Genomic DNA, 25,924 nt, shown 5'->3' on the forward strand with positions numbered 1-25,924 from the left:
AGTGCCGGACGCATGCAACGGAGCCCGGTGTCAGCCTTATTCACACGTAGCCGCAGGGCAACGAGCTGCATGAAGCTTGGCTGGCGAAACTTAGGACCGGCAGACAGCCAACGGCTACAATTTGGGTGTGCAGCAAGCCGAGACGCGAGGAGCATTTTTGCTACAGCGCCGGGGCTGCGCCATGTTCGGTGAGTAGCAGAAAACGCGCACCGAGACGCTCACCCGTGCCCGGTGCCCAGCTAATGTCATGACGGTTTGGTCTATGAACTTGTTGATGCTAGATACTGGCAAGTTCACTGGAACGGAAAGGGAGCGGTAAGACCCACATTAAAAAAAGGCATGGCATATGGTCATGTTTGTTATGAATTAATGCACTGGATTACGAAAAGCAAGCAGAGGGAAATTGCACATTGAGAATACTGATAAACATACAGTGCGACGCAACTGAGAAATAATATTGAAATGTCCAAGAATTTAGAAGAAAAAAAAGATTGAATCGTCGCGACGGTACATCACAGTCACCGTAGCTAGGCGTTGAAGTCTCTGTAACGGAATTATTTTTTAACATTTCTGATAGAGTCCACGCAACAATGGTTGCTAGTGTACTGTCAAATATTTATATACTACGGCCTAAAGCTCACGACAGGGTGCGAAAAAGCGCTCATAGTGAAAGCAAAACATAGTGCGCGGACATGCATGCAAACGCGCAGTCGGTTGCTTGCTGCGAACCCGTGCGATTGCTAGATTGAGGCTCCATTCTGTTATGACCCATTTTGTTATACAGACAGCCCACTATAAGAACATATTTCACATAGTTTACTCTCAGCGTCTGGCTACCTTTCATGCAAGAAGCCGGTTCGGGAGACTCCATCGCAGCGACTGTGAGTAGTGGCGTTCACTGTACGTATTAGGTAAAGAGATAGCGTCTGTGAACGATTCTGTGCTTTCAGTTTGCCCAAGATTATTATATTGACAGCCAAAGACTTCCCTTGTTTTGAGGGTACCCACATAAATGCACAGGAGGGCAGCCGCGTGGTGTTTATATTGAGCGCCATAAGCGAAACATATGAGGAGCGTGCCGCGTGATCCCTCATACTACGCAAGGGAGGCACTTCCGACAGATGGCGACTCCGTAACTTCTCGCCGCCTATACCCCAAGTGGCGTTGGATGAATTGGCAGTGACGGCGACTAGCACAACAACATGCGCCACGAGCGAACGGCAGCTACCGAAGCTACCGCCGCGCATACGATGCCTCCGGCCAGCAACACGTCGAGGGCAACATGCGTCGACATGCTTCTCATCGCAGAAGCCGAACAACTGGCAATTGAACGTCGTGCGGAGGAGGAACGACGGAAGCTGTCTTTGTTATCAGCTAACCACCAAAAGCAATCACTTATTAGAGATTCCCCGGAAGCGGCGGCAAGCGGGACAAAAGCCTCTAAATCGCCTGCTTTGGGGCACAAAATGCGAATTCTGCCGTGGCCCTTTGAACGTGTTAAAGGGCGACCGGGACTATGGAGTGGCAGTGAAACTAGTGGGGAACTACGCCATTTGCGGCGACATAAGCACTGGATGGAGCTCGCAAAGAACAGGTGGGAATACAGGCTGAAAAAGACCTGCACCGGCTAGTGGCATCTGACAAGAAGCAGGCCAGAGCAGAAAAGTTCATGCATGCCATAAAGAAGAGGCGCATGATAGAGAGCAATGGTGATTACAGTCGAACACGGATATATCGAACCCACATATATCGAATTATTGTCTGTATCGAACTCGTAAATTATCCCCTTAAAAATTCTGTGTAAAAGTATAGAAATTCGTACGTTTATATCGAACAATATTTTTACCCGCCATTGGATATATAGAATGCCGCGCGATCTCGGCACTCGCTGCACCCGTGTGCTCCGCGCCTCCCCCGAAAGGCTCGGAAAATGTGAGAGCGAGAGGGAGGGAGGCTCAGACGGTACTCCCACTGCGCACGCTCTCCAACTTGCGGCAGCACCCTGCTTGCGGAACTGCTTTTATTTTCCTCTCCCAATGTCTCTCATCCTTCCCCCGCGTAACCATAGTGATCGGCTTGGAAAAGGTAGCCAGGAACGAAGGCGGCGGTGGCCTCCTCCTTTTGCCTTTTTTTTTCTTGTTGCTTTTTCACGAGTTTTGCTCAGCCAACCACAGCTCGTGCCTTTCGTACGTCGCTGTCGCCCTCGGAGGTGGCCATCGCGAGCGCTTTGTTGGCGGTGGCTGCGCACGTGAATTCTTGTGTTTTGTGCGCGTTTTTGTGTTTCGTGTTCATTATTGTTTTGCATGCGTCTCACGACACGTGTGACTGGATCGTGGTGAGCTGACGCGGAAGCAATGGCCGCAGTAAGCACAAGCAGCGTCAAGAAGCGCAAGAACCTGGACTTTGCGACAAAGCTGAAAGGCATTCAGCGTGTTGAGGCGGGCGAGAAAAGTGCGACGGTGGCAGACGACTTCGGGATTCCTCGGAGCACTCTAAGCACCTTGTTAAAAAACAAGGCAGACATAAAGTCGAAAGCGGCGGAGTTACGAACATCGGGAGCTTGTCGTGTGCGCGCTCCTGCCCACGAAAAAGTTGAAAAGGCCCTCTATGCGTGGTTTTTAGAGGTGCGGGCTAAGAACATTCCGGTGGATGGCCCAATGCTAATGGCTAAAGCCAAATGGTTTGCCGCTGCACTCGGTGATGACAACTTCGCCGACAACACAGGGTGGCTGCAGAGGTTTAAGAACCGCCATAAGATAGTTGGCAAAACCATTTCTGGGGAAAGCGGAGCCGTCATCAGCCAGGATATCCGGCAGTGGATTTCGAAGGAATGGCCGGAAATTTGCGCGAAGTTTTCATCCGCGAAAATCTTCAACGCCGACGAGACCAGGTTGTTTTGGCAGATGCTGCCCAGCAAGACGCTCGACGTCCGGGGCAGCACGTGTCACGGGGGCAAGATGAGCAAAGTCCGCGTGAGCGTTCTGCTCGCTGCTAACATGGATGGCTCTCAAAAGCTCCAGCCCTTTGTGATTGGCAAAGCAAGGGCACCGCGCTGCTTCAAAAACTGTAAGCAGCTCCCCGTTCGCTACGCCTTCAATAAGAAGGCGTGGATGACGCGTCAGCTGTTCACAGAATGGCTGCAAGCGTGGGACGCCGAACTGGGCAAATCGGGGCGTCACGCTTGCCTCCTCGTCGATAACTGCTCGGCCCATCACACCACCTGCAAGCTCGAAAACATCGCGCTCAAGTTTCTGCCGGCGAACACGACAGCAAAGTTGCAGCCGCTCGACCGGGGCATCATTAAGTCGTTCAAAGTCGGCTACTGGAGGCGACTCATTGATAGGCTTTTGGTGAACCTCCGCATGGGCACTGAGCTTAAGGTTGACCTGCTGGGGGCCATTCAAATGATGACGGGCGCCTGGAGAGATGTGAAGCAGGATACTGTGGCCAACTGCTTCCGGAAGGCAGGCCTCGTGACAGCCACACTTCCTGAAACCTGCGAAGACGGCGACAGCGACGAGTGAATGGACGACGCGTTTCGCGAGTTGTCGTCCCTTTTCCCGGCTGCCGTTCCAGCCAAAGTGTCTGCTGACGATTATATGAACGTTGACAGCAATGTTCAGGCTGTTGCGAGCCTCGCCGACGAGGATATTGTAGCTGCAGTCGGAGGGACCCAGGCTGACAGCTCGAGTGGCGACGAAGATCGTCCGGACGAGGGCGCGGCTACACGCTCGCACTCCGCCGCTGAAGTGGCGGCAGCGTTCAGCTTGATTCGCCGTTGTTACGGCGACATGGAAGGAACCGGGCTTTCGCACCTGAACAGCCTCGATAAGATCGAGGTTGGCGTCTTTAATTTCATTTGCAAGGTGAAGAAGCAGACCAACATAAGCGATTTTTTTTTTTTTCACGCAAATAAAGCATTACGTTGCGTCGTGTGTGCGGAAATAGTTGTCATTCTTGAATGCGCCGATCGGTAGGTCATCGTCCGCCACAGGTAAAGTCTCTGGGCCTGTACTTTTTATATCGAATTTTTGATATATCGAATTAATTCGCAATCCCCTTCGAGTTCGATATATCCGTGTTCGACTGTATGTGCCTGGTGGCTTCAGGTGCAAGGTGGACTTGAATTTCTTGCTTTAATTGCTAACAATAAATCTAGATCATGTACTGGAACTTCGTTTTGCGTTTTCTCAAAAGCTGCATTTCTCCTATGACATGTGCTGTTGCCCACAGTATCTTTTGATGCAATAGTCTGATTTCAATTATTTTTGTTTCATTCAAAAGCTTATGAGATTCTACACAAAACAAAACTAATAAAATATGATATTCCTTATGCCGGAATTTTTTATGTGGCAATACAACAGATAAGAATTTTGAGCTTCATAACCACCACATTAGATATGACAATAACTTTTATAACAATAGAGCGAAAATTACAGTGATGGTCTGATTCTGATGTCTGATTGTTCTAGAATGTGTACATATAAATATTTCTCTGTATTCAGTGGTAAATTTTTTGAAAAGTTGGGCAAATTGATTTTCAGAAAGTATTAATTATCTCAAAAATGACTTAAGAAAAAAATAGATTGCAAATGTGCTTCTAGCAGGCTAAAGCATACTTTGCCTGAAAATTTCATTTGTATATGACTAAAATTTAAAAAAAAATCAAACACCAGTGTCGCCCCTTAAAGAAAGAGAAAGAATGTTGAAAAGCAGGCGAAAAAAGAAGACAGAATGATCATGCTAATCCCACGCACTGTGTGAATCAGTGCAAAGCCCTGATGTTCCAGTAAGGCAAGACTGGCACATTACAATAAGGGATGCACCATGAGAAAGAACTCTGGCGGTAAATTTATCCCATAGCTGTCCACAGCTATGGTTGTGAACCTCGTAAAGCACAGGAAAGATTTATTCAGCTTCAAAAAATGCAACCCAAGACACGCTGGAGAAACACACCACAGGGCACAGCACCAAAGCAGCTGGACACCACAAAGAAGAGCTTCACTAAAGACTTTCTCAAAATCTCAGTCAGTTGTCATGCCAATGACACTGTAAGATTGAGGTTCAGAATACAATTATACAAATGCCAGTTTAACGAATATTTAAAATAACGAACTTTTAGAAAATCTCCAGCAGTCTTCCTATGTATTCGATGCAGAAATTTTTCGGTTCAACGAATTTCTGAAGAGCAAATACTTCAGTCGAACGAACTTGATCAACGGTGCCAGGCTCATTTTTTAAAATCAGTTCAACAAAGTTTTGTGCTCTGCAGCATTGGCATAGCCGATGCTCGCCGCCTCCAAATCCCCCCTCCAGTGGCGTAACACTGGCTACAATTAGAAACTGCTGGCATAGATCCTGCTCGAGGATCTCTAAGGCACCAATATTATCGCGAACGGAGCCTTAATAATCGAGAAAGTGAGGTAAATGCAGGACATCATTAGACACTCCCCCGGGTCATTCAAGTATCTAAAAATGATGAAAGCACTCCTCAGGTAAATTCTGTCACTAGTACTCAACCATTTGTTGCAAAAAACATCCTTGCATTGTATTATAACATGAAATAAAATGCTACTGGTCCAGTTCTATTTCATCTTTTAAAACAAAGAACTCATTGATATTACCCTTGACAACGATGCGGGCAGCTGAAAGGTTTCATTTTCACTCGACTCAATGCCGCCCACGCTTTCGCATCAGTGACATCAAAGCGAGCAGGTGCTGGCTATCAAATCTTATGAAAAGAAAAGACTTTTCTCCTCGAAGGTGGACAGGGATATGCCAAAAATTGCCCGAAGAATATGAAGAAAAATTGCAGTTTTCAGCAGTATGGTTTTTGGTTACGTCGTAGAAACAGCTACCACTTCGGACAGATTGGAAACGCCGATCAGACGCCGCTCTACTTTGACATGCCTGCCACCCCAACCATTGAAAAAAAGGGGGCGAAGCAAGGGGGCGTTTTGCCTTCTGGCCATGGAAAAACTAGTCACTGCAATGCTTTATTGCACTGCGGCTGGGCACAAGCTGCCCCCTTATTTTATCTACAGACAGAAGACGCTCCCAAAAGGAATCCTGTTTCCAAGAGGCATGACTGTGCGCGCAAATGAAAAAAGGTTGGATGACCACGTACTTGGTCCCTGACTGGAGTGATAAAGTTGGGTGGGATAGACCCGGCGGCAGATTGGGTCTGCGTGGGATGCTTGTGCTCGATGTGTTTAGGTGCCACCTTGACCAGCGCATCAAGGACAAGCTGGCTGCATGCAACACCGACCTTGTCGTGATACCTGGCAGCATGACATCATAGCTCCAGCCGCTCGGTGTTTATTTGATCAAGCCAGTGAAACATAAAATTTGGGCACTCTACACTGAATGACTTGTCAGTGGCTGCCACGAATTCACGCCCGCCAATAAATTGAAGCGTGCCTCGCTGCAGGGCTTCGCTGGATGGGTGAAAGATGCATAGTGCACGATCACGCCTGCCATGGTCAACAAGGCCTTTAAAAAGTGTGGGATTTTGAATGTCATGGACGGCACCAAAGATAAAATGCTTTAGTCTGTTGACAGCGATAAGGAGTTGTCTGTTAGTGACGATGAGTGATATCTATTGCCCCACGTGACTCGTACTGGCACAGTGAAAATGTTGGCGGCAAGGTACGCCACTTCCATTTGTGTTTTCATTCATCGCAACTTCAGTGTATTGGGAATAAATATGTTTTTTCCAAATGAGAGAAAATAGTATTTCTATATGAAAGCACGAGGTGCATGGTATTGTAATTTTCTTTACTTTTTTTTTTGGTCATGGAAAACGAGTGCGCATTACAATCGAGGTCGCGTTAGAATCGAGTAAACATGGTAAGTCTTTTCTTGGTGCAAAACAAGCGTTGCAAGGTTTCTCGAATAGTACTTAGACAGTCCACATCGACTTAGTATTGCCCTTAGTGTCCCTTTAACACCACATGGTGTGTCATTTGATTTTTCTGGACTCATCTGCACAAACAATGTTGCAAACATAATGGCTTCAAAGTTACCACCTTTCAGGCTGTCACCCATGCCCTCCCATTTGTTGTCAAGGTAAATCCTCAACTTTCAGAGTGCCGTAAGATGGCTGCAAAATGGTTTTTATCAAATCGGTGCCAAATGGCCACTTTAGTGGCCGATTCACGACAAAGTGGGGATAGTTATGCCTAGCCAGCAAGGGTGCTGGGTGGCAAGCCTTTGCAGGAATATTGCCTCTGATACATGGCCACAGACTACCAAAAATGGAAAGTGAGGTCACGTGCACAGGCTGAAACGACGACGGTGCACGTGAGCAGAGCATGGTCTGTGAATGATCAGACTGGCCGGCGAACACCTACCACGTTTGTGGGAGCATTTACTCACCAGAATGGCATAAGCTCGCGAGTGAGCATCAAGCCCATAGAGCTCCAAACTTATTCTCTGCAGTACAGCCTAAACTGACGATGCTGAGGACTCAAGGTCACATACCGTTATCTGCACTTTGCGATCATGTGCACTGCACATTGGACTGCAATGTGAGAACACAAAATGCACCCATGGCCTTGACTGTAATGACACTTGAAGTAAATACGACTTCAATGAAGGGCAACACAGAGAAAAAATATACACAAATTTGTCACTGTGCCGGTATTCCAAGAACACAGCTACATTGATTTTACCATTGAAATGCACTTTTTCAGACTTCCTGATTATTGTAACATTTTTGCAGCCCCAGAAATTAGTCAGCGACTGTAAAATGTTTAAGGATAGACTATAATAAATGGCTGCAGACTGGAATGGTCTGCGGTGAATCTAGAAGGTGCTGCCTTACCCATCCAGGCTAAGGTCACTCATTTGTGCCGTGATCTTCTCCTCAGTGATGATCTGCTTCCTCGGTGGGAACCTGCCAAAAGCAAGAGCTCAACATGACGTGCATATATCCAAAGACCTTAAAAGGCAGCACATAAATGAAGCCCATACTCTTAGCAAGTTGTTCTTTTTTCAATAGTTTGCCCGTTCAATTAAAAATAAAATCACTCACTTTTGCATGACAGATTCAGTAAGGCATCTCTCATTGAGGTAACTTTGGTACAGTTGAATCACTGCATAGTGAACACCGGTTCATCAAAATTTGTGACACAATAAAGTTTTCGTCATTCTTTGTCAGTGCCCCATAGAGCTTAATGCAACAAAATCACTGCCACAGTAAAGTCCGTGAAAGGCAAGCATGGACATCAGTACTCCCGAAAGAGAAAAACTAAATCTTGACAAGCACTCTTGCAAGTGACAATATAAAAATGTTAGATGAATAAAATGCAAATATCCAGTCTTTGAATGTCCCCCGAAACACTGTTCACGTAAACAGCCATGCAACATCCGATCGTCAGAGCCCGCACCATTGCCATTGTGATTATAAGATAACAGAATTAAAATTCCGGCATAAATCATCAATGATGATTGTCTGAGTAATGCGAGAGGCAAAGCTTTAATTATTTTCACATGGTCATCGTATCGCGGTCACAAAGCTACCATACCACCAAAATGGGGTAGGGTAGCCAAAGAATGTTTTCGCATTAATAAAATGTACTGAGCCATTTGGTGATCATCATCAACCTATTTTATGTCCACTGCAGGACAAAGGCCTTTCCCTGCGATCTCCTGGGTAATCACCTTCAGGTAAAACTACACAAAGTAATGTGGACAAAGGGAGAAACAAACACTCGCTTGTCCCCATTGTTTCTGTGTTTTACTTTGCCCATACTGCCTTAAAACAGTTTTAATTGAATTCTCGCATAGCTTGCGACAACCACGTGCCAACAGTGATGTGCTGCTTTCATTACAAAAGCTTAGATGAGTATTTCATACACTAAGCTGGTGGCAACATGCCTCCCCAGCTATCGAAATTCTGCAGTCATTTCCGCTTGACAAATTAATGGCACTTGTTGCTTGTTGGCTTTAGGTGAACTGCTCTCTCTGTTTTCATCGAAGTCAGAAAGTGAGAGTAAGCAATCCCTCTGGTGTTATGGCGTTCAGCTGGTGGTTTGAGGCAGACAACTTTGAGGAACACCTGCCACTGCATGCAAAACGCATTGTATTTGATTGCAACGTGCTACAGCTGAAAATTATCCATTTTTAAAGCTGTAGAAGCATTTGAATGGCATGCCTTTCTCTGTTTATGAACGTGTGCTAAATGCTGCAGTGGTTTCTTGCTCAAGCACTGACTTTGTTTAGGCATAAAAAAAAAGAAAAAAGAAATGGACTCAATCTGAAGAATCATGCATAACATGCACATTTCGGTTCTGTGTGAAAATCATTTTTCTCTACAAATGACAGGGATCACCAGCATCCCTTGTATGGTGCTAAGCATGAACATGACAACAAAAACAATGGAAATGGAGGGGCTTGACAGTTGGTCAAGTCACTAGATCTTGCACTTAGTTCCTTCTGTGCTGCCCCATCATCCTGAAATCTGACCAAAACTGGCCAAATTTTTTTTACTGCAATATCCTTTAAAAGAAAGCAATATTTTAAGCATCCACTAGAACAAATTTTTACTATTCATGGCAGGAGTGATCCTTAACAGCACTACAATACGAGACAATTAAAATGCATCACCAGTGAGAAAATGAAAATTGCAAAGAATGAAGAGTACCGTCGGTGAACTGAGCTCATCATTCGCCATTTTTACCAGAAACACACAGACGAACACAGATCGTGCATGGCCTCAGGCAGTTTGATGGATTTTTCACACCCACCACCATGGCTTCCAGCAGTACTTCCTAACACTCCCAAGTCTGGGCCTTGAGTACATGCAGATAAGCACACCACCATAAATAGTGAGGACATGCAGGCCAAGACAAGGTGACAGCTACTGCTGTTCCTTAATTGGTAAGGCAGCTTCAACTCCCATGTGCTTTAACTTGTCTTTTACTTCAATTCCATTTTATTTTATCAAAAATATTAGCAATATTGCAAATTCAACTTTTCTCTTTAGTTACTTCAGCAGTAAAATTTTAAACAAAAATCCATCTTTTCAGTGCTTCACTTGGCTTCACAGTCATGCAAGGTAATAAAATTTTCATAGAATAAAACCTTAACTTGTGGCAGCTACCGTATTTACACGATTGTAAGTTGACCTATTTTTTTAAATTTGAAAATCTGAAGTGCGGTTGACTTGCAATCAAAACCAAAACATGGCACCGCCAAGAAAGCAAGACCAGTGAGATATCAGGGGAGCTACAACATAGTTACAAGTTTATGTTTGCTCTATGGCCATACCAGTAGCTTTCTGCCACCCCACGCATTTGTTCGCTTTTTAGACGAATTTTTCAACATTTTTGAGCTTTTTACAGCGCACACAGCACTCATGGGGAGGGGGGTGTCGATAGTTCATAGAAGTGCCACTGTTCCCTTTGCGGTGGCACCCTCAGAACAGCAGTGCTTGTGGGGAGTATCGATAGTTCATGGAAGAGCAGACACCATTCACATGTTTCTCTTTTCTTGCAGCTCTTTAGCTTCATGCGTTCGATTTGAATGCCGGCCATGTGCTATTTCAGTGCTTCCTTAGTCGTCATGAGTACTCCGAGTCCACTAAACATTTGACGCTTGTTCACAACAGCGTTCAAGAGGGCTGCCATCCTTTACACTGAAGAAACAAATAACTACGCAGTGGGCCGCAAGTTTGATATTTCTTAATGAGTGGTGCGAGAGTAGCAACTGCAGCGAAGCAAAATTTTCACCTGTGACGGCAAGCTAAGAGGTATCTGCAGGCCGAAGTCGGGACGCTTTCCGCAGCTGGAGGCCAAGCTTGCGGCATACGTCGCTGAATTGCGTGATCAGCCCCTGCCAGTGACGTACGACATGGTCATGAGACAAGCCTGGATCTTTGCCTTTTGAAGACCTGCTCCGCCGTGAGTACGAGTGGCTGGCAGCAAAAGACCACGAACTTACGCCAATCGGACATGTCAAAAGAGCCTCCCTGACGGCTGTGTGTGGTTGAGTGCTTTCTGTGTGGAGTTATGTATGTATGCAAATGCACTTATGTATGCAAATGCTGAATTTCGCTGGATGATGCCGTGCTATGGGACCATAGCAGCAATGATGATGGCAGCACTAGTGAGGACGACAGCACAAGTGAAGAACAAGTAATCCAGTGACCATGCCAGCTACTAATAAATTTTTGTTATGGAATGTGCCCGTGGGTATGCCTTTCTTTTTTTTTTTTTCCCGCCACATGCGATATGGGGGGGTTCGACTTACATTCGAGTCAGCTTACAATCGTGTAAATATGCTAAGCTATGACAGCTAAAGAAAGCAAGTGTTATTGCAGTTAATGTCTGCTGCATCTAACATCCAAGAATGTAAAAAAAGACTTGTGCATCGACGATAATTCTCAACGCAAGTGAATAGCCAGAGCAAATAAACGAGTAACTGAATGAGAGAGCGAGAGAGCCAGAGAGAGAGAGTGAGCAACTGAGCGAAAAAGGGAACAATAGAAATATTTTCTTGCAGAGTCTGACCGCTTACCACCAATCACGAAAACAGCCCAAAGAACCGAAGAAAGCACTTTCTTAAAACAGCTATGCACTATGGGAATTGATGATATGCAATGCATTCTGGAAGTAGCAGGCTATCCAGCATCGTCTGGAGTTCTGCAAAGAGTTGCCAGGTGTCATTCATGTCATGTCATGTGAAGTGATGCATCTCCTGACAGTATATCAAATTAAAGAAATGACCATGACGGTATCACAACTATGAGAACATCACTAGTGGACCAAACTAATGAATAATTTGGGTCACTGGACCAACGTAAGAGGCTAGATAGACTCAAAGTACCTAAACTAGGCAAAAAATGCTCCACATAAAAAAAAAAGAAAAAAGCAGAGTGCGCTATGCTTTCTGCATCGAAAGACACATGAACGTGACTCACCCAGCGCCCACTAAAGGAGGAAGGTGCCGCTTACGGAAGTGCCGCTCATTCACGGCCCATCTGGGAGCCTCACCGGCTGAGAATCGCATGACCTGCATGCCAAGGAAAAAGGCACATCAGTCGCCTATTGACCCTTTTAGCGGAGCACTTTGTTCTAGAGAAACGAGATGGTGCTTCCAGCAGCATGCCGCACATGGCCTCAGTGATATCGCACAAGCGCGAAACCATTACCACTTCTACCTTGCTTCTGTAAGATCAGCTGTTGTAAGTGCAACCGAGTTTTCACTGACGCACACTACACCAATCATGCTGCAAATTGTGGAGTGGTGGCTTGAAGACATGTGCAGTGTAAGATTTGTCGGACGATCTCGCCGCTGCCACCATTTGTAAGGGTTGAAGGTTGTAGAGAGGAACTTGGGAGGAACTAAGTGTACAGGGTTTATTCACAGTATTTACATTTTAAACAAGAGATACATTCGACAGTCTAGCGTGGCTCCCAAATGGAGCACGCAAGACGAAGCATACAGCAAATGGGCCCACAGCTCACGAGCACGAACACGAGCACAGAGCACGACGACGAGCATGAGCACACTACGAGCAGCCGACAACAGCCGCTTATAAACACTCCAATGGTCCCTAGTTCCCTAGGTGAGAGACCCATTCGACGTCATCGTCAACACAGTTGACCCGCCGGTTGTCCATTATCTTGAGTCTTGAAAGGCGTGTCGGTCCCCCGAGCTGACCCCTGCAGCACAGCCGCCGGGTGCCCACTGTCTTGCGCCTTTAAATTCCAGAGCTGCCTTTCTCCTGTAGTCGCCACGAGTGCCAGCAGACTGTGACGAATCCTGGGGCCCCCATACCGCAAAGCACCCTTTTGTTAGGGAAGCTCTTCTTGCTGCTGAGAGAGACCATGAAGACCCGGCAAATCGACCAACAATACGTTGGGCGCCAAACATGGCCCGCCTTGCTGCCGTCACTGATTCTCCAAACGAGGCGCATGGTAGATTAGCACTGTCGTCCTCGCTGGTTTTCCGAAGGGCGCCGGCACCACGGGTCGATTGAAGCACGTGCAGCGGGCCGATATAGCTTTGCAGAGCAGTACCCCTGCAGGCCGATCCTAACAGCAGTAGTTTGCCACAAAAATAGTGACTGGCATATTGAGGAATAGAACGAACCTGTGAGGCCAAGTTCGCAGATCGCTGCTAGAACTGTCTGTGTAACCAGCACTTTGAGATCTATGGCTTTCCTTGAGGATACAGAAATTTGCTCATCTGCCAGCGTGGTGTCGCTAACTTTCAAAGAAAGGGCTTCAGCCCCGGAATATCAGCAAGTGAGAGCACCGCTCGTTAAGCAATGACAAAGGGAGTAGCGCCGCTTAGTGTCATAGTAAGTTTCATGCAAGTTATCTACACTTGCCTGCCTTAACTGGCACGCAAACTTAAGCCCGTTCTATCACCAACCTATCAAGAAGAAATTAATGGTCATGTTCCTATGGGTAGGCAGCACAACCCGGACAAAAGACGAGAGGAAGTACACGACACGAGCGCAGGCTAACAAGTGGTTTATTTTTTCAAACAAAGGGCTATAATATACAGAAAATGTAAACACATGTAAAGTGACGTTTACAAGGGTGTTAGCCTATCTTGCCATTCAAAAAATTAGTTTCTTTATCCTGCAGAGTGATAGAAGTCTGGCCAACGCATGCGCCTGAGTTTACATGCATGAAGTAGGCTTCCACATTCTCACAGCTGACTTGATTCATATTTTTATACAGTACTTCCGTTTGTTCAAACATAGCTTTGCATAAGCAAACTCTACAATGCGCGGCTAGATTAGAGCCTGTTTCATTCCTGATTGCACCTAGGTGCTCCCTGAGGCAGATGTTAAGGCAGCGTCCCGTCTGTCGAAAGTACTTTTTGCCGCATGAAAGTGGAATGACGTAGACCACTCCCACCGAGTAGGGGGTCTGCATTGGCTCTCAGGTTGCACCAATTCTTGGCGAGATCTTTCTCAGCACTGTTGACCAGGCACTCGAGAGTATCTTGGCAGGAACATTGATAAAGTGCTTCAGGTTTGTTGATGATGACTTGGTAGTTATCAGCTCTCAAACCAGTTCAAAGCTATTGGAGTTATTTCGCAGCCTTTGATAAAGAAGGAATGGGTCTCAGAATTACTCATGAACTGCAAAGTGAAATTGAATTGAATTGAAAATTGAATTGTGAAATTCAATTTTTGGATTTGCAGTTAAGATTAACAGTACAACATATTTGTTGGCAATATAACCCCAGGACAAGCAAACCAATTCTAAACTACGCCTCAGCACACTCGAAACTAGTGAAAAGAGGAATTGTTACGACGTGTCTAGGTTCTGCACTTAGAAAGTCATGCCACCACCTCACCAATCTGAGCTTTTTGCAACTCAATCATCTAGAGACGGCCGGTTTTCCAAAACCTATTATCGTGCCAATGTGTGAAGGGCTAGTGAAGAAAATAAAAAATGGGAAGCACCCCAAACACAGATAGAAAAAGTTAAAAAGTATGCAGTCATCCCTTATGTACAGCCTCGTTCACTCTTAGGGTGAACACGGCTCACCGTGGCCGCGCTCCGCGGGGCACCAGTGCGTCCGGCGCAGCGGCGCATCCAAGCGAAGCGGCGCAGATGCACACGGACCCAGGGAAGGTGCTTCGCGTCGTCTGCTACAGCGCTGGAGCGCGCCGCCTCTTGCTTTGCTGTAAAGTACACTTCGCTAGACCCAGGTGACTGAGTGCCCGAGGCGGCATTGCAGGAAGGCGCACTTCAGTAACTGGAGCATTTTCCAGCTGGTTTCGTCTACAGCTTGTGAACAGCCTGCTTAATCAATATACATAAACAGAAACAAGCTTCTCACCACATAAATCACTTAGCATGCTTTTTATAAGTGATGAGGGTAAAAATAGTAATTTTTTCGCACTCTTTATTAGGCTGGGGCGTAGAGGCGATGCTTGATAGCCGTGGCAGGGATGTCACCCAGCCTGAGGTTGTTCTTAATTTCTCAAACGGTGGAGGTAGGGTTTGCAGCAGCCGCTGCTACAATGGTCACTCTTTGCCGGGCTTTACTAGGAGCATCTGCAATTCTTGTATCCTTCTTGTAAGCCTGGACGATTCTATTTACAGTTTTCAGTGGCCTTTTTGTCATTTCCGATATAATGCGTTGAGAATAGTTTTGTAGGCACAAATCTACAGTGCGTTGTCTTTCTTTTTCCAGTACCCGCGAAATGGCTAGTTTCCAAAGTGCACCGGGGAATGAAATTATCCCGCACTGTTACAGCGATATTATAGCTGAAGCGCCATGACAACCAGCAACCGAACAAAATGCAATTCATCATGCATGTCGACGGAAATGCATTTAATGGAAGCACCTCTGGTGTCTTTCGATTTGGCGAGTCATCCCAGAATACTTAACTTCTAAGCGGCCAGTCACTCAGTTGAGTAGTCGTTGGCTGCATCGCATAAGATGGGGTAGCATGACCTAAGCAAAAAAAAAGGGGGGGGGGGCAGGGGGCTCGGCGATTAATCGGGCTGATGCCCATGGTCAGTTAAAAAGTAGACTGGCTTGACCACAGCAATCTGGCTTGGGCCGGGCTTAGCTTTTACAAATGGTGAGCCCGTTTGCCGACCACCGGCATGCTGTCGGCAGACGACACCGGGCCGGCCTCATGACCGCCGGTTTAAATATCGTGGCCAAGTTCGTCCAACGCACGGACCGGCCACTTCCCCACGACGGCAACAGCATCACTTGTCTGCGGCAAGGGTTCCTGTGCCATATTCATATTTGGGTTTTACCTACTCAGTCCAGTCCACCCCCTCAAAGATAGAAATAAATTCCTCCTAATCTCCAAATTTATTCGATGCCCACCTATATGGCGTAACTCAGAGGCCATGTGTCGCTTCGGGACGTATACTGCACAATTAACAAATCATTATACGCTAGTGAGAATATGCATATGGCCAGTTCCAAGGAAGTACTGAAATGAAATAGAAGCGAATAACGACTTAAATTACTCAGCAAGACGTAATTTAAGCTAGAAAACAGACATTTAGATTATAGGTTTTCCACTCCAATTAGCTATTCAAAACGGACGGAAACAGCATTCGCATGCGGCGTGCATTGAGTCCAAGGAGAAAAAAAAAAAACAACCCAAAAAATGTCGGCGCCACATGTTTTACTTCACCTAATCAATGTAATGAAATAATTGACCGATGATTCTTCGAAATGAGAATGCGACTTCTCGCGCCAGGTAGCCGTCAGGGGATTGGCACCGCTTCGGTGATATTACCCAAACTGTGACAACAAAAATGAATTTGGTTTTTTTATAGGAAGTAGAAAGATGAAGAGGGGGAGCAAAATTGCCGCCAAATCAGTTGCTATGCCGGGGAGAGCACTTTCCTACATCGTGTAAAGCGCTCCATGCTCTCCTACCAGCAACATTAACGCGTCAATAAGGGAGTGCGAAGCAGTGGATATGACTTCTTAATTGCTGTCGAAGTAACAACATTGCCCTCCCTAATGGTAAAATTCATGGCAGACATGATGATGCGTGATTGAACAATGGCTTTCTTTCTGGGAAATTTATAGCAGGTTTCGGTCATTTTCTTAAGTCAATTAAGCACATTCGCTCTAGCATCAAGACAAGCGCAAAACGGCGCGCTAGGCTCATCACATGATGACTCCAACAAAGAGCGCGCCTAATAGGTTTGTCGGTATGCACTATACCAAGTGCTGTGAGATTGCTGTGGGCTCGGTGGCTGTGCCACAACACGGTTGCATAATCCACTTGTCTTCGCCATGCAGGTGCACTCGCCCTCGATCATCTTCGTCATGCTCCCTGTTGTCTTTTGCGCTACCTGGGCGACCGCGATTGAGCGTGCGCCGATGCGCGGCGCAGCTGACGGAAGGACATTGTGCGCAGCAACTCCCAACCTGCCGACTCAAGTCAACTCGAAACTCAGCGCAGACTGGGAGTCCCCATCGTCAGCAACAGCACTCACCGTGCCAACTATAAAGGAGCAGCGACCACCCACTGCACCCTGTGGGCTCGGTGGCTGTGCCACAACACGGTTGCATAATCCCCTCGTCTTCACCATGCAGGTTGGTAACCATCGAACTCTATTCACAAAAAAAAACCAGCAACTACATTTTGGTACAGCTTCCGAGCCCCCAGTGTTGCCTTGCTACTGTTGTGCCATTACCACAAGCCCGGATTCCGAATCTGCAAGATGCGGAATCTATCCTGCGAGCGCCCTAATTCTCCCTTCACAAGTCAAGATGCTGAGCCGTCAGGCAGCGGTGTCCTGCTGCGGGAGAAGCCTCGGCGAGCAGCGTGTTTGGACGTGTCAGCGTGTGCCAGACAGCCCGGCGCCGCACCTCCTCTTGCATGGAGGTCTCCGCGCGCGCGAACTTTGAACCGGGTGGCCAGCGCGGTCGCTGGTTGGACCCCTCGGACGACCGTCGTGTGCTGACTTTGTATTGGGCCGTTTGAGTGACAATGGTTCCTCGGGGATTATAAAAGCAGCGACGCGCTGCCTGAAAAACAGGATCCGCCGACCCACCGGGAGACAGTGTCGCTCCCGACTGGGGTGAGATGTGTCACGCGTTTTCGCCGGACGCCGTCGTGCGGGAACAGTCGCGTTTGTGTGAGCTCTCGGCCCCAGTGTCGATCCGATCTTGTCTTGTACAATGACCTGTATATAATGTATAAAATCCCTTTCGTTATTCTCATCAACGCCTGGCTCGGAGTCTTCGCTACCAACGCTCTGTCACGAAACGGGTGACGGGCGCTACGGGACCACAAAGTCGTAATAGTGGTGCAGCGGTACAAGTTCGTAACACTGGATGGCAGCTACGGGATTGACCGGCATCAGCTACCTCGGCGCGGTGAGTGCCTGAAGTTTACCTCAAACACCAGACTTTCTCTGACACAGGTTATAGTAGCTTAGGGAAGGATTTGGTGTTGCATTGTGATAACCTTGTGTGTTTCAAGCCTAGTAAGAGGGTTTTGAAAACCAGGGGATGCTGAGGGGGTAAACAGGGCAGTGTGTGAAATACTTGCATATGTCTTACTAGTAGTGTTATAGTAGCGTACGGCAGGTATATTCAAAAAGGGTAAACAGCAGGAGGACAGTGTGAACGATGGAGAAGTACAAGGTGAAGGAACTTCTCGAAATTTGTGAGGAGTTGGGCATTGAGTTGGGCTCAACTAAAAGAAAGAGTGCGATCCTTGAGGTCATGAGGACTGGGGACGTAACGGCGGAGGAAGCCGCAGAGGCCTGGGCGGATATCAATGAACGTCGGGAAAGGGAGGAGAAGGAACGTTGCGAGCGGGAAAGGAGAGAACAGGAACGTCGCGAAGAGGAAAAGGAGGAAAGGAGAGAAAAGGAACGTCGCGAGGAGGAAAAGAGGGAGAAGGAACGTTGCGTGGAGGAAAGGAGAGAGATTCGTGAGCACGAGCTTAAAATGAAAGAGTTGGAGACCCGAAATAACTCGCCAGCGCCTAGTCTCACTTCTAACGGTCCAAGAATACGCGATCAACTTCCACCCTTTGTCGTCGGAGAGGATATGGCCAAATACCTCGTGAAATTTGAGCACGTGTGCGAACGGAATAGCATTGAGCGATCCCTCTGGGCACAGAATCTGTTAGCGTTGCTTCCTGGGGAGGCATCAGACGTAATAACTTGCTTATCGAAAGAGGCGTTTGAGAGCTACAGTGATGTGAAGGAAGCGCTACTGCGGAAGTACAAATTGTCGCCCGAAGCTTTCCGGCAGAGGTTCCGGTATGCAAAAAAGGGTAAGGAGTCGAATGTTGACTTCGCGTTTCGTCTAAAAGCCGACCTGGTGGAATGGCTGAACGGCGAAGAGGTTTTCGACGACCGCGACAAAATTGTCGAATGCATCGCGTTGGAGCAGTTCTACCGTTGCATTGATGAGGATGTCCGGCTCTGGCTGCAAGATAGGCTAAAGGAGGTTAAGCTAAACAAGGCAGCAGAGTTAGCGGAAGAGTATTACACCCGCCGCAGCTTGCACAGCAAGGCAGTGCGCATAGAAAAAGCAGATAGAAGAGATGGGTTTTACGGGAAGCCCGACGAACGGAAGGAAATCACGCGTCGCGAGTTTCGGGAAGACGAGTCCCTTCCCAAAGAAACTGTAAGGGAAGGACAGAATGCATCTCAGAATGATGACGATGGTCCGAAACAGCGAAACGAAATGACGCGTTCTTTTGAAAAACGGAAACCGTTAACCTGCTACAATTGCAAAAAGCAAGGGCACATCGCTGCAAGCTGCCCAGAGAGAATTGCTTTTGCAACGATACAGGAAACTCACAAGAACATACGTCTATTGGAGCCCTATGTGCAGGAAATTAAGGTAAACGGCAAGAAGTGCCGAGCACTGCGGGACTCTGCAGCAACTATGGACGTTGTTCACCCGTCTTTCATCTCCTCGAGTGATTTTACGGGAGAGTGCGTAAGGATACGGCAAGTGGCCGAGAAGGAGAGTGTCTGTTTACCGATCGCAACGGTTATCATTGAAGGAGAGTTTGGGAAACTTAACACCGAAGCCGCTGTGTCAGCCGCCCTCCCGGAGCAATTTTCCTACCTCTTCTCAAATAGCTCGGAGCAGCTGCTGAGGGATCAGGGCAAATCATTCTTTGCCGACGTGGCGTACATGGCCCCCACGCGATCCAAAGCGCGCCCGCTGTCGAGGGAACTTGACTTAGCGTCGGTGAGCGAAAGGCGGTGCGGCACACGGACTGATCAAGGTAACTTGAGTGGCGAGCAGTCACGGGAGAGGCAGAGCTCGGACGCTGGCCTAGACGAGCGGGTCCTGGAAGTGAGTGGGAGTGACGCGTGCAGTGCTAGCCGCGATATAGACGCGACGCCGCAATTAGGCGACGCGGGCTCCACACTCGCTCCGGTTTCCGCCAGCCGGCAGGAGCAGGCTGCAGTTGAAAGAGAAAGTCTGATTCGCGAGCAACAGGAAGACTGTTCATTAGCCGATCTGAGGAAGAGCGTCAAACGGGGAGTGAAAAAAAAGAGGGTTTCATTTGGCAAGGAATCTCGCTTATTGTACCGCCGCTACACGGATAAGCAGGGTCGCAAATATAAGCAGCTTCGGATTCCGCGAAAATATCGCCGGGAAAAATGAATGACCTCATTTGCTTCCTCAGAAGTATGTTTTCGGTCCAAGTGATTTCAAGGGGACCATTCTATTTGTAATTATTATTGCTGATTAATAATTGTTTCTATTTTGTTGCGTTGTTAATTTGAAAACTGGTTGTTTGAGCCTTGTGTACTAGATCGTACACCTGCCTCTTGTTGCAGCGGGAGCAAAAGGGGATAGCGATTTAGTTAGGTTGATTTGGATTATGGCCTTGTCTGGTGTTTGACGGGAGACAGAGGGCACTTGTTCGTGTTGGGTGTTGCCTTGTGCCGGTCGGTTTTGCAAGCTGCAGAACGACCAACCGGGACCAGTGGCGAGAAGCAAGGTCTTAGGAACGACCCGAGCGGAGCTGGTCAAGGTGCCTTGGCGACGACACGGTGAGCAGAGCTCCTGTCCTGGCGAGTCGGACCTGGGCACGTGAAGTTACCTGGCGTCCCGACACTGGACGTGAACTTGGACGAGCCTGACGAACGTGCGCGCCTGGCATCCGAGCCACGTGGAGGCAGCTCGTCTTCCCGGCGCCTTATCTGAGGGCGGGGATGCTGTTGTGCCATTACCACAAGCCCGGATTCCGAATCTGCAAGATGCGGAATCTATCCTGCGAGCGCCCTAATTCTCCCTTCACAAGTCAAGATGCTGAGCCGTCAGGCAGCGGTGTCCTGCTGCGGGAGAAGCCTCGGCGAGCAGCGTGTTTGGACGTGTCAGCGTGTGCCAGACAGCCCGGCGCCGCACCTCCTCTTGCATGGAGGTCTCCGCGCGCGCGAACTTTGAACCGGGTGGCCAGCGCGGTCGCTGGTTGGACCCCTCGGACGACCGTCGTGTGCTGACTTTGTATTGGGCCGTTTGAGTGACAATGGTTCCTCGGGGATTATAAAAGCAGCGACGCGCTGCCTGAAAAACAGGATCCGCCGACCCACCGGGAGACAGTGTCGCTCCCGACTGGGGTGAGATGTGTCACGCGTTTTCGCCGGACGCCGTCGTGCGGGAACAGTCGCGTTTGTGTGAGCTCTCGGCCCCAGTGTCGATCCGATCTTGTCTTGTACAATGACCTGTATATAATGTATAAAATCCCTTTCGTTATTCTCATCAACGCCTGGCTCGGAGTCTTCGCTACCAACGCTCTGTCACGAAACGGGTGACGGGCGCTACGGGACCACAAAGTCGTAATAGTGGTGCAGCGGTACAAGTTCGTAACACTACCTATATCGAGTGCTTTCATGTTGTTCGGTCCCTATTACTGATGTGCGGTGACATTGAGAGCAACCCCGGCCCCGACAAGCTAGACATAATCCTTGGCAAACTAAAAAAGATGTCTACTGGCCAGACAGAGTTGGTTAGGAAGTGCAAGAGCTTAAAGGGAAGCTGAAACACTTTTCGAAAAAAATGAGTTCTCTGCGGCATTCTACAGTTTTGAGTCCCCTGAACACGAATATCTCATTTAAAAAGGGCGGAAACAAGCGCAAGCGGCTGTTTATTCATGAAAACGCGCACCAGCGCCTCAGGGTATCGCGCGAACGCCGCTGTTGCCCGTGATTGGTCGGAGCCGCTGTGACGTCAATGGCGGCGGTCGCCGGTCGGCGCCGCCGTTTCAGAGCGTAGCATGCTGTTCTGTTCTGGCGTCATAGCCGAGTTGTAAGCATTATGGAACGTTCTGGCTGTCTCGGACCGCTTGTATTTTCGCCGTACATGTTCGAACCGACAGCCGATACGGAAAACGATGGCGGCAACGGCGGCAACGACGATGTTGAGTGTGCCAAAAGCGAGAGTGATGTGTGCACCTTCTCGTGCGTTGGAAATCTTAGCTGTTACGTATGTTTTTTTTTTTTCGTGTAGCTGCACGTTCCAATGACGGGAGAAAAAATGCGCTAAAGTGTCACTGGGAACTTGCTGCTGGAAGAATGCCGAAGCACTAACTTCTCATTAGATTGTAAACACGGGTACAATTCCGCGATGTCAAGCACCTTGCCGCTGCTTGTCTAAAGTCCCGTGGTTTTCTGAGCCTTGATACACGATCGCGAACATAAGTGCCGCGTTTCAAAGCGCGCACATGCAGTGCTGCGAGGTACAGTCATGGAAGTTGCTTATCATACGCATCCAAATCGAGATGGTCAGGGGGATTATATGTGCAATATTCAGAATATGGTTCGACGACTTTGCGATTGTGGCTCGATCAAGAATCGGTATGCGCGCTCCATGCTAGTGTTGACATAAAGATATTAGGCAGTTTTAGCACCGCCGTGTGGTAAACATGATAACTGCAACCGTACGTCGAATGTCACTAGGCAAGCCTATACTACATTTCATACCTCAGGTGCAACGCTGTGGAAGCTACGCACGAAGTCCGGTTACCAAAATTTATTAGTGCGCGCGTTTCCGTGTATGGTTCGCAGCGTGCCAGCGGCATTTGCTCGCGCGAGCATGCACGTGAAGCTGCCGCGACAGACCGCAATTAAACAATGCCGAAAAGAAAATTGATTTAAAAGAACGTGTTAGCAGCCGTATAAGTACACGAATTGTTTCTATGGGTAATTTTTTTTTTTTTTTCATTCAGAACTGAGCTTATAAATGAAAAGTTTTCTCAAAAATCGGGTCAAGAAACACCAAACTTTTTCTAAGTGTGAACGCAGCCACTGCAAGAAGTATCTCAAGCCTCCACAGCATTGCACCTGATGTATGAAACGGAGTATAGCAACGCTAGCAACAACGCGTTTCCGCATTTGTCGTAAGGCTATCCGGCTATCGCGGAAATGGTCCGAGCACAGCACAGTTGATTTCGTCGGCACGAACTTATCTCTCCTCACCGCACTGCGCTGCAAGCTTCTTGTCCTTCGGGAACCTGTGAAACACCACATCGTCTCGCCCGCGTGTGTTCGCGCAGCCGAATGCTGCACAGAACGAGGGCATGTTGGGCGCCCTTGGCTGTAGGCACTCACGCAGCACAGAAGGAAAAAACAGTTTACGAAAATCGCAAAACAAACGTGAGCGGCGGCGGCGGCAAATATCTGGTAGCGTCGTTGAGTAAAGCGCAGGACGGAAAGAGGCATGCCAGCGCATGCCAGCACGCCGGTCCGGCAGCTCAGTCCCCGCCAGTGACGTCACTCTCGCCGGTTCTCTCCTCTGGCAACCACCTCACCCGGTGCTCCGGGAAGCGATGGGGGCGTGTTTGCGGGGGTGATTTAGAAAGCGATTTCCGCCCCTTATATTAACAAAACGAACAAAAAAATTTCGGAACCATAAATTATTAGGTCTGTTCTTCCCAATCCCAGCCATTCATGGAAATTGAAAACCGTTTCAGCTTCCCTTTAAGGGCCAACTGCTGTCAATGGACCAGAAAATGACTAATCTAACTACGCGTCTGAGCGCCTTATAAACTCACTGCGAAAATCTATCTACACTCCGTAGTGATCTGGAGGGGATTCAGGCCACTTCGGCTGCACCGTCTCGTTTAGTTGGTGTGCTGGAAGCTCGTCTAGATGACGCAGATTATCGCTCTCGGCGCAATAACCTACTTTTCTATGGTTTACCCAATACCAACCCCACTGAAACGTATTCGCTTACAGAAGACTTGATCATTCGCCACTGCTCTGACCACCTGGACACGCAGTTTAGCCCTAACGACATTGAACGCGCCCATCGCCTCGGACAATCTAAGGACAGGAAACACCCAATTATCGTTAAGTTTACATCCTTTAAAACTAAAGAATCAGTTCTTTCTAAAGGTTCAAAATTCAAAAGTACAGACTACAGCGTAGGTGAAAACTTTTCGTGCCGCGTTCAAAACTGCCGGAAACAGCTTGTCGCTTTTGCGAGGGCGAAGTCCGTGCCTTTTACCCTGAGATTTAAAACTTTGCATATTGGCCCCAAACGTTACGTTTTTGATTAACTTTCAGAATCTGTAAAAGAAATATCTTAACAATCAACTCATCCTTGCCGGTCATCGCGCTATCCCCCACCTACGCCATGTGCCAACGTTTCACTATCAGTAATCTTTACTAACATTCGCAGCTTCCTGCCGAAACGCGATATCGTATTGAACCTTGTAACTTCGTCAGGCGGCAATCTACTTATATTAACCGAAATGTGGCTGAACAACGATATCACTGACTCAGAAATTCTGTTTGACCTGCCCAACTTTAATCTTTTTCGCACTGATCGCAAGTATTCTCGTGGGGGAGGAGTCCTAATTGCAGTCAGCGAACAATTATCTTGTTCTGCCATTAATATCGCGTCAGACTTATAAATGCTGTGGATTATGTGCCGCGCCTCACCTCTGACGTTATTAATTGGTGTGTGTTATAGGTCACCTTGCAAAAGTCCCGAGTTTCCCCGCAAGCTTCACAATGTTCTAAATAAACTAGTATCAAAGCACCCTAAAGCACACATCCTACTATTTGGGGACTTCAATTACCCCAATATCGACTGGAGTAACCAACCTCAGCCCATAGTTAGTCAAGAAGAGCCGAATGACTTCATTGACGTTTGCCTTAATTTTAACTTGACTCAAGTTGTATCCGAACCGACACGTGTCGCAGGGGAAGCAGCGAACACTCTGGATCTCATACTGACCACTCATCCAGACAGTCTTAATTTCATTACAGGCCTCCGAGAAATCAGCGATTGTAAAGTAATCCATGCGAACTTTAACTTTTCACCTGAATTAAAACAAACTTCCCAGAAAACTATTAGGCTCTACGATAAGGGAAACTACGGAGGAATCAACTCTGAAATAACGACCTTTCTGTCGGTCTTTGAAACGTCCTATCTTTCCAGAAGTGTAAATGAGAACTGGACTCTTTTCAAACATAAAGTTATCAAACTAACAAATAAATACATTCCGTCATGCAGTTTACAAAAGAGTAATCAGAAACCCTGGTTCGCAAAGACACTGAAAAGGCTCGAAAACAAGAAAAAACACGCATTTCGTACAGCGAAATGCCACGCGAACCCCCACGCATGGGAAAAATATTATGAAGCTGAGAACGCATACTTGGCCAAGACTGGAAGTGCTAAGCACTCATTTTACGAAGTAGTACTACCAAAAACGATAGTTGATAACCCCAAGAAATCCTGGAAGGTGATAAACCCGAAGGAAGTGCGTGCTATCACCCTCATAACAATGCTGGTGAAATCGTGGCGGATGCCGACTGTGCAGACATCTTTAACACTGCATTTTCATCTGTTTTTACCGACGAATCCGAAGCACCATATTTTACATTACCACTTATTATTACTACAGCTATGGACGCCATAACTTTCAGCAGTAGTGGAATTTCGTGCATAATAGATAAAATAAAAAATTCATCTGCCACCGGCATAGATGACATCAATCCAAAAATTTTTAAAAAAAAACGCTAACCCAGCCTGTTCCAGTATTTTCAGTTTATTGTTTTCACAATCACTCTCCGAAGAAACCATTCCAGACGACTGGAAAGTGGGGAAGGTCGTTCCCGTGCACAAAACAGGTAATACTGATTCACCTCTTAATTATCCGCCCATTTCATTAACAAGTATTCACTGCAAAATCATGGAACACGTCATTTACTCCCAAATCATGCAATTCTTAGATTCCACTAACTTCTTTCATCCGTCACAGCATGGTTTTCGTAAGGGTTTTTCGAGCGAGACTCAACTAGCCATTTTTCTTCATGACATTCACGCCAACCTTGCTATTAATCTACAAACTGACGCCATCTTCTTAGACTTCGCTAAGGCGTTCGATAAAGTACCTCACCAACGCTTGCTTCTTAAGCTTTCCCAGTTAAACCTACATCCAAACATCATCGCGTGGATTACCGAATTCCTCACG

At 47.5% G+C, this 25,924-nt stretch overlaps 1 protein-coding gene across 7 annotated transcripts in view; it reads right to left on the reverse strand.

Moving 5' to 3' along the window:
• LOC135921124 (uncharacterized) overlaps positions 1–25,924 on the reverse strand; it is a 224,424-nt gene that overhangs the window by 83,023 nt on the left and 115,477 nt on the right. For all 7 annotated transcript variants that reach the window (XM_065455444.1, XM_065455443.1, XM_070533410.1 and 4 more), the window contains 2 exons: positions 11,924–12,015; positions 7,826–7,897 (listed from right to left, as the gene is read on the reverse strand). In XM_065455444.1, coding sequence (XP_065311516.1) covers positions 7,826–7,897; positions 11,924–12,015 — 164 coding nt within the window. The remainder of the gene's footprint in view (positions 1–7,825; positions 7,898–11,923; positions 12,016–25,924) is intronic.

The sequence above is a fragment of the Dermacentor albipictus genome, chromosome 2, assembly GCF_038994185.2.
Source record: "Dermacentor albipictus isolate Rhodes 1998 colony chromosome 2, USDA_Dalb.pri_finalv2, whole genome shotgun sequence".
NCBI lineage: Eukaryota > Metazoa > Arthropoda > Arachnida > Ixodida > Ixodidae > Dermacentor > Dermacentor albipictus.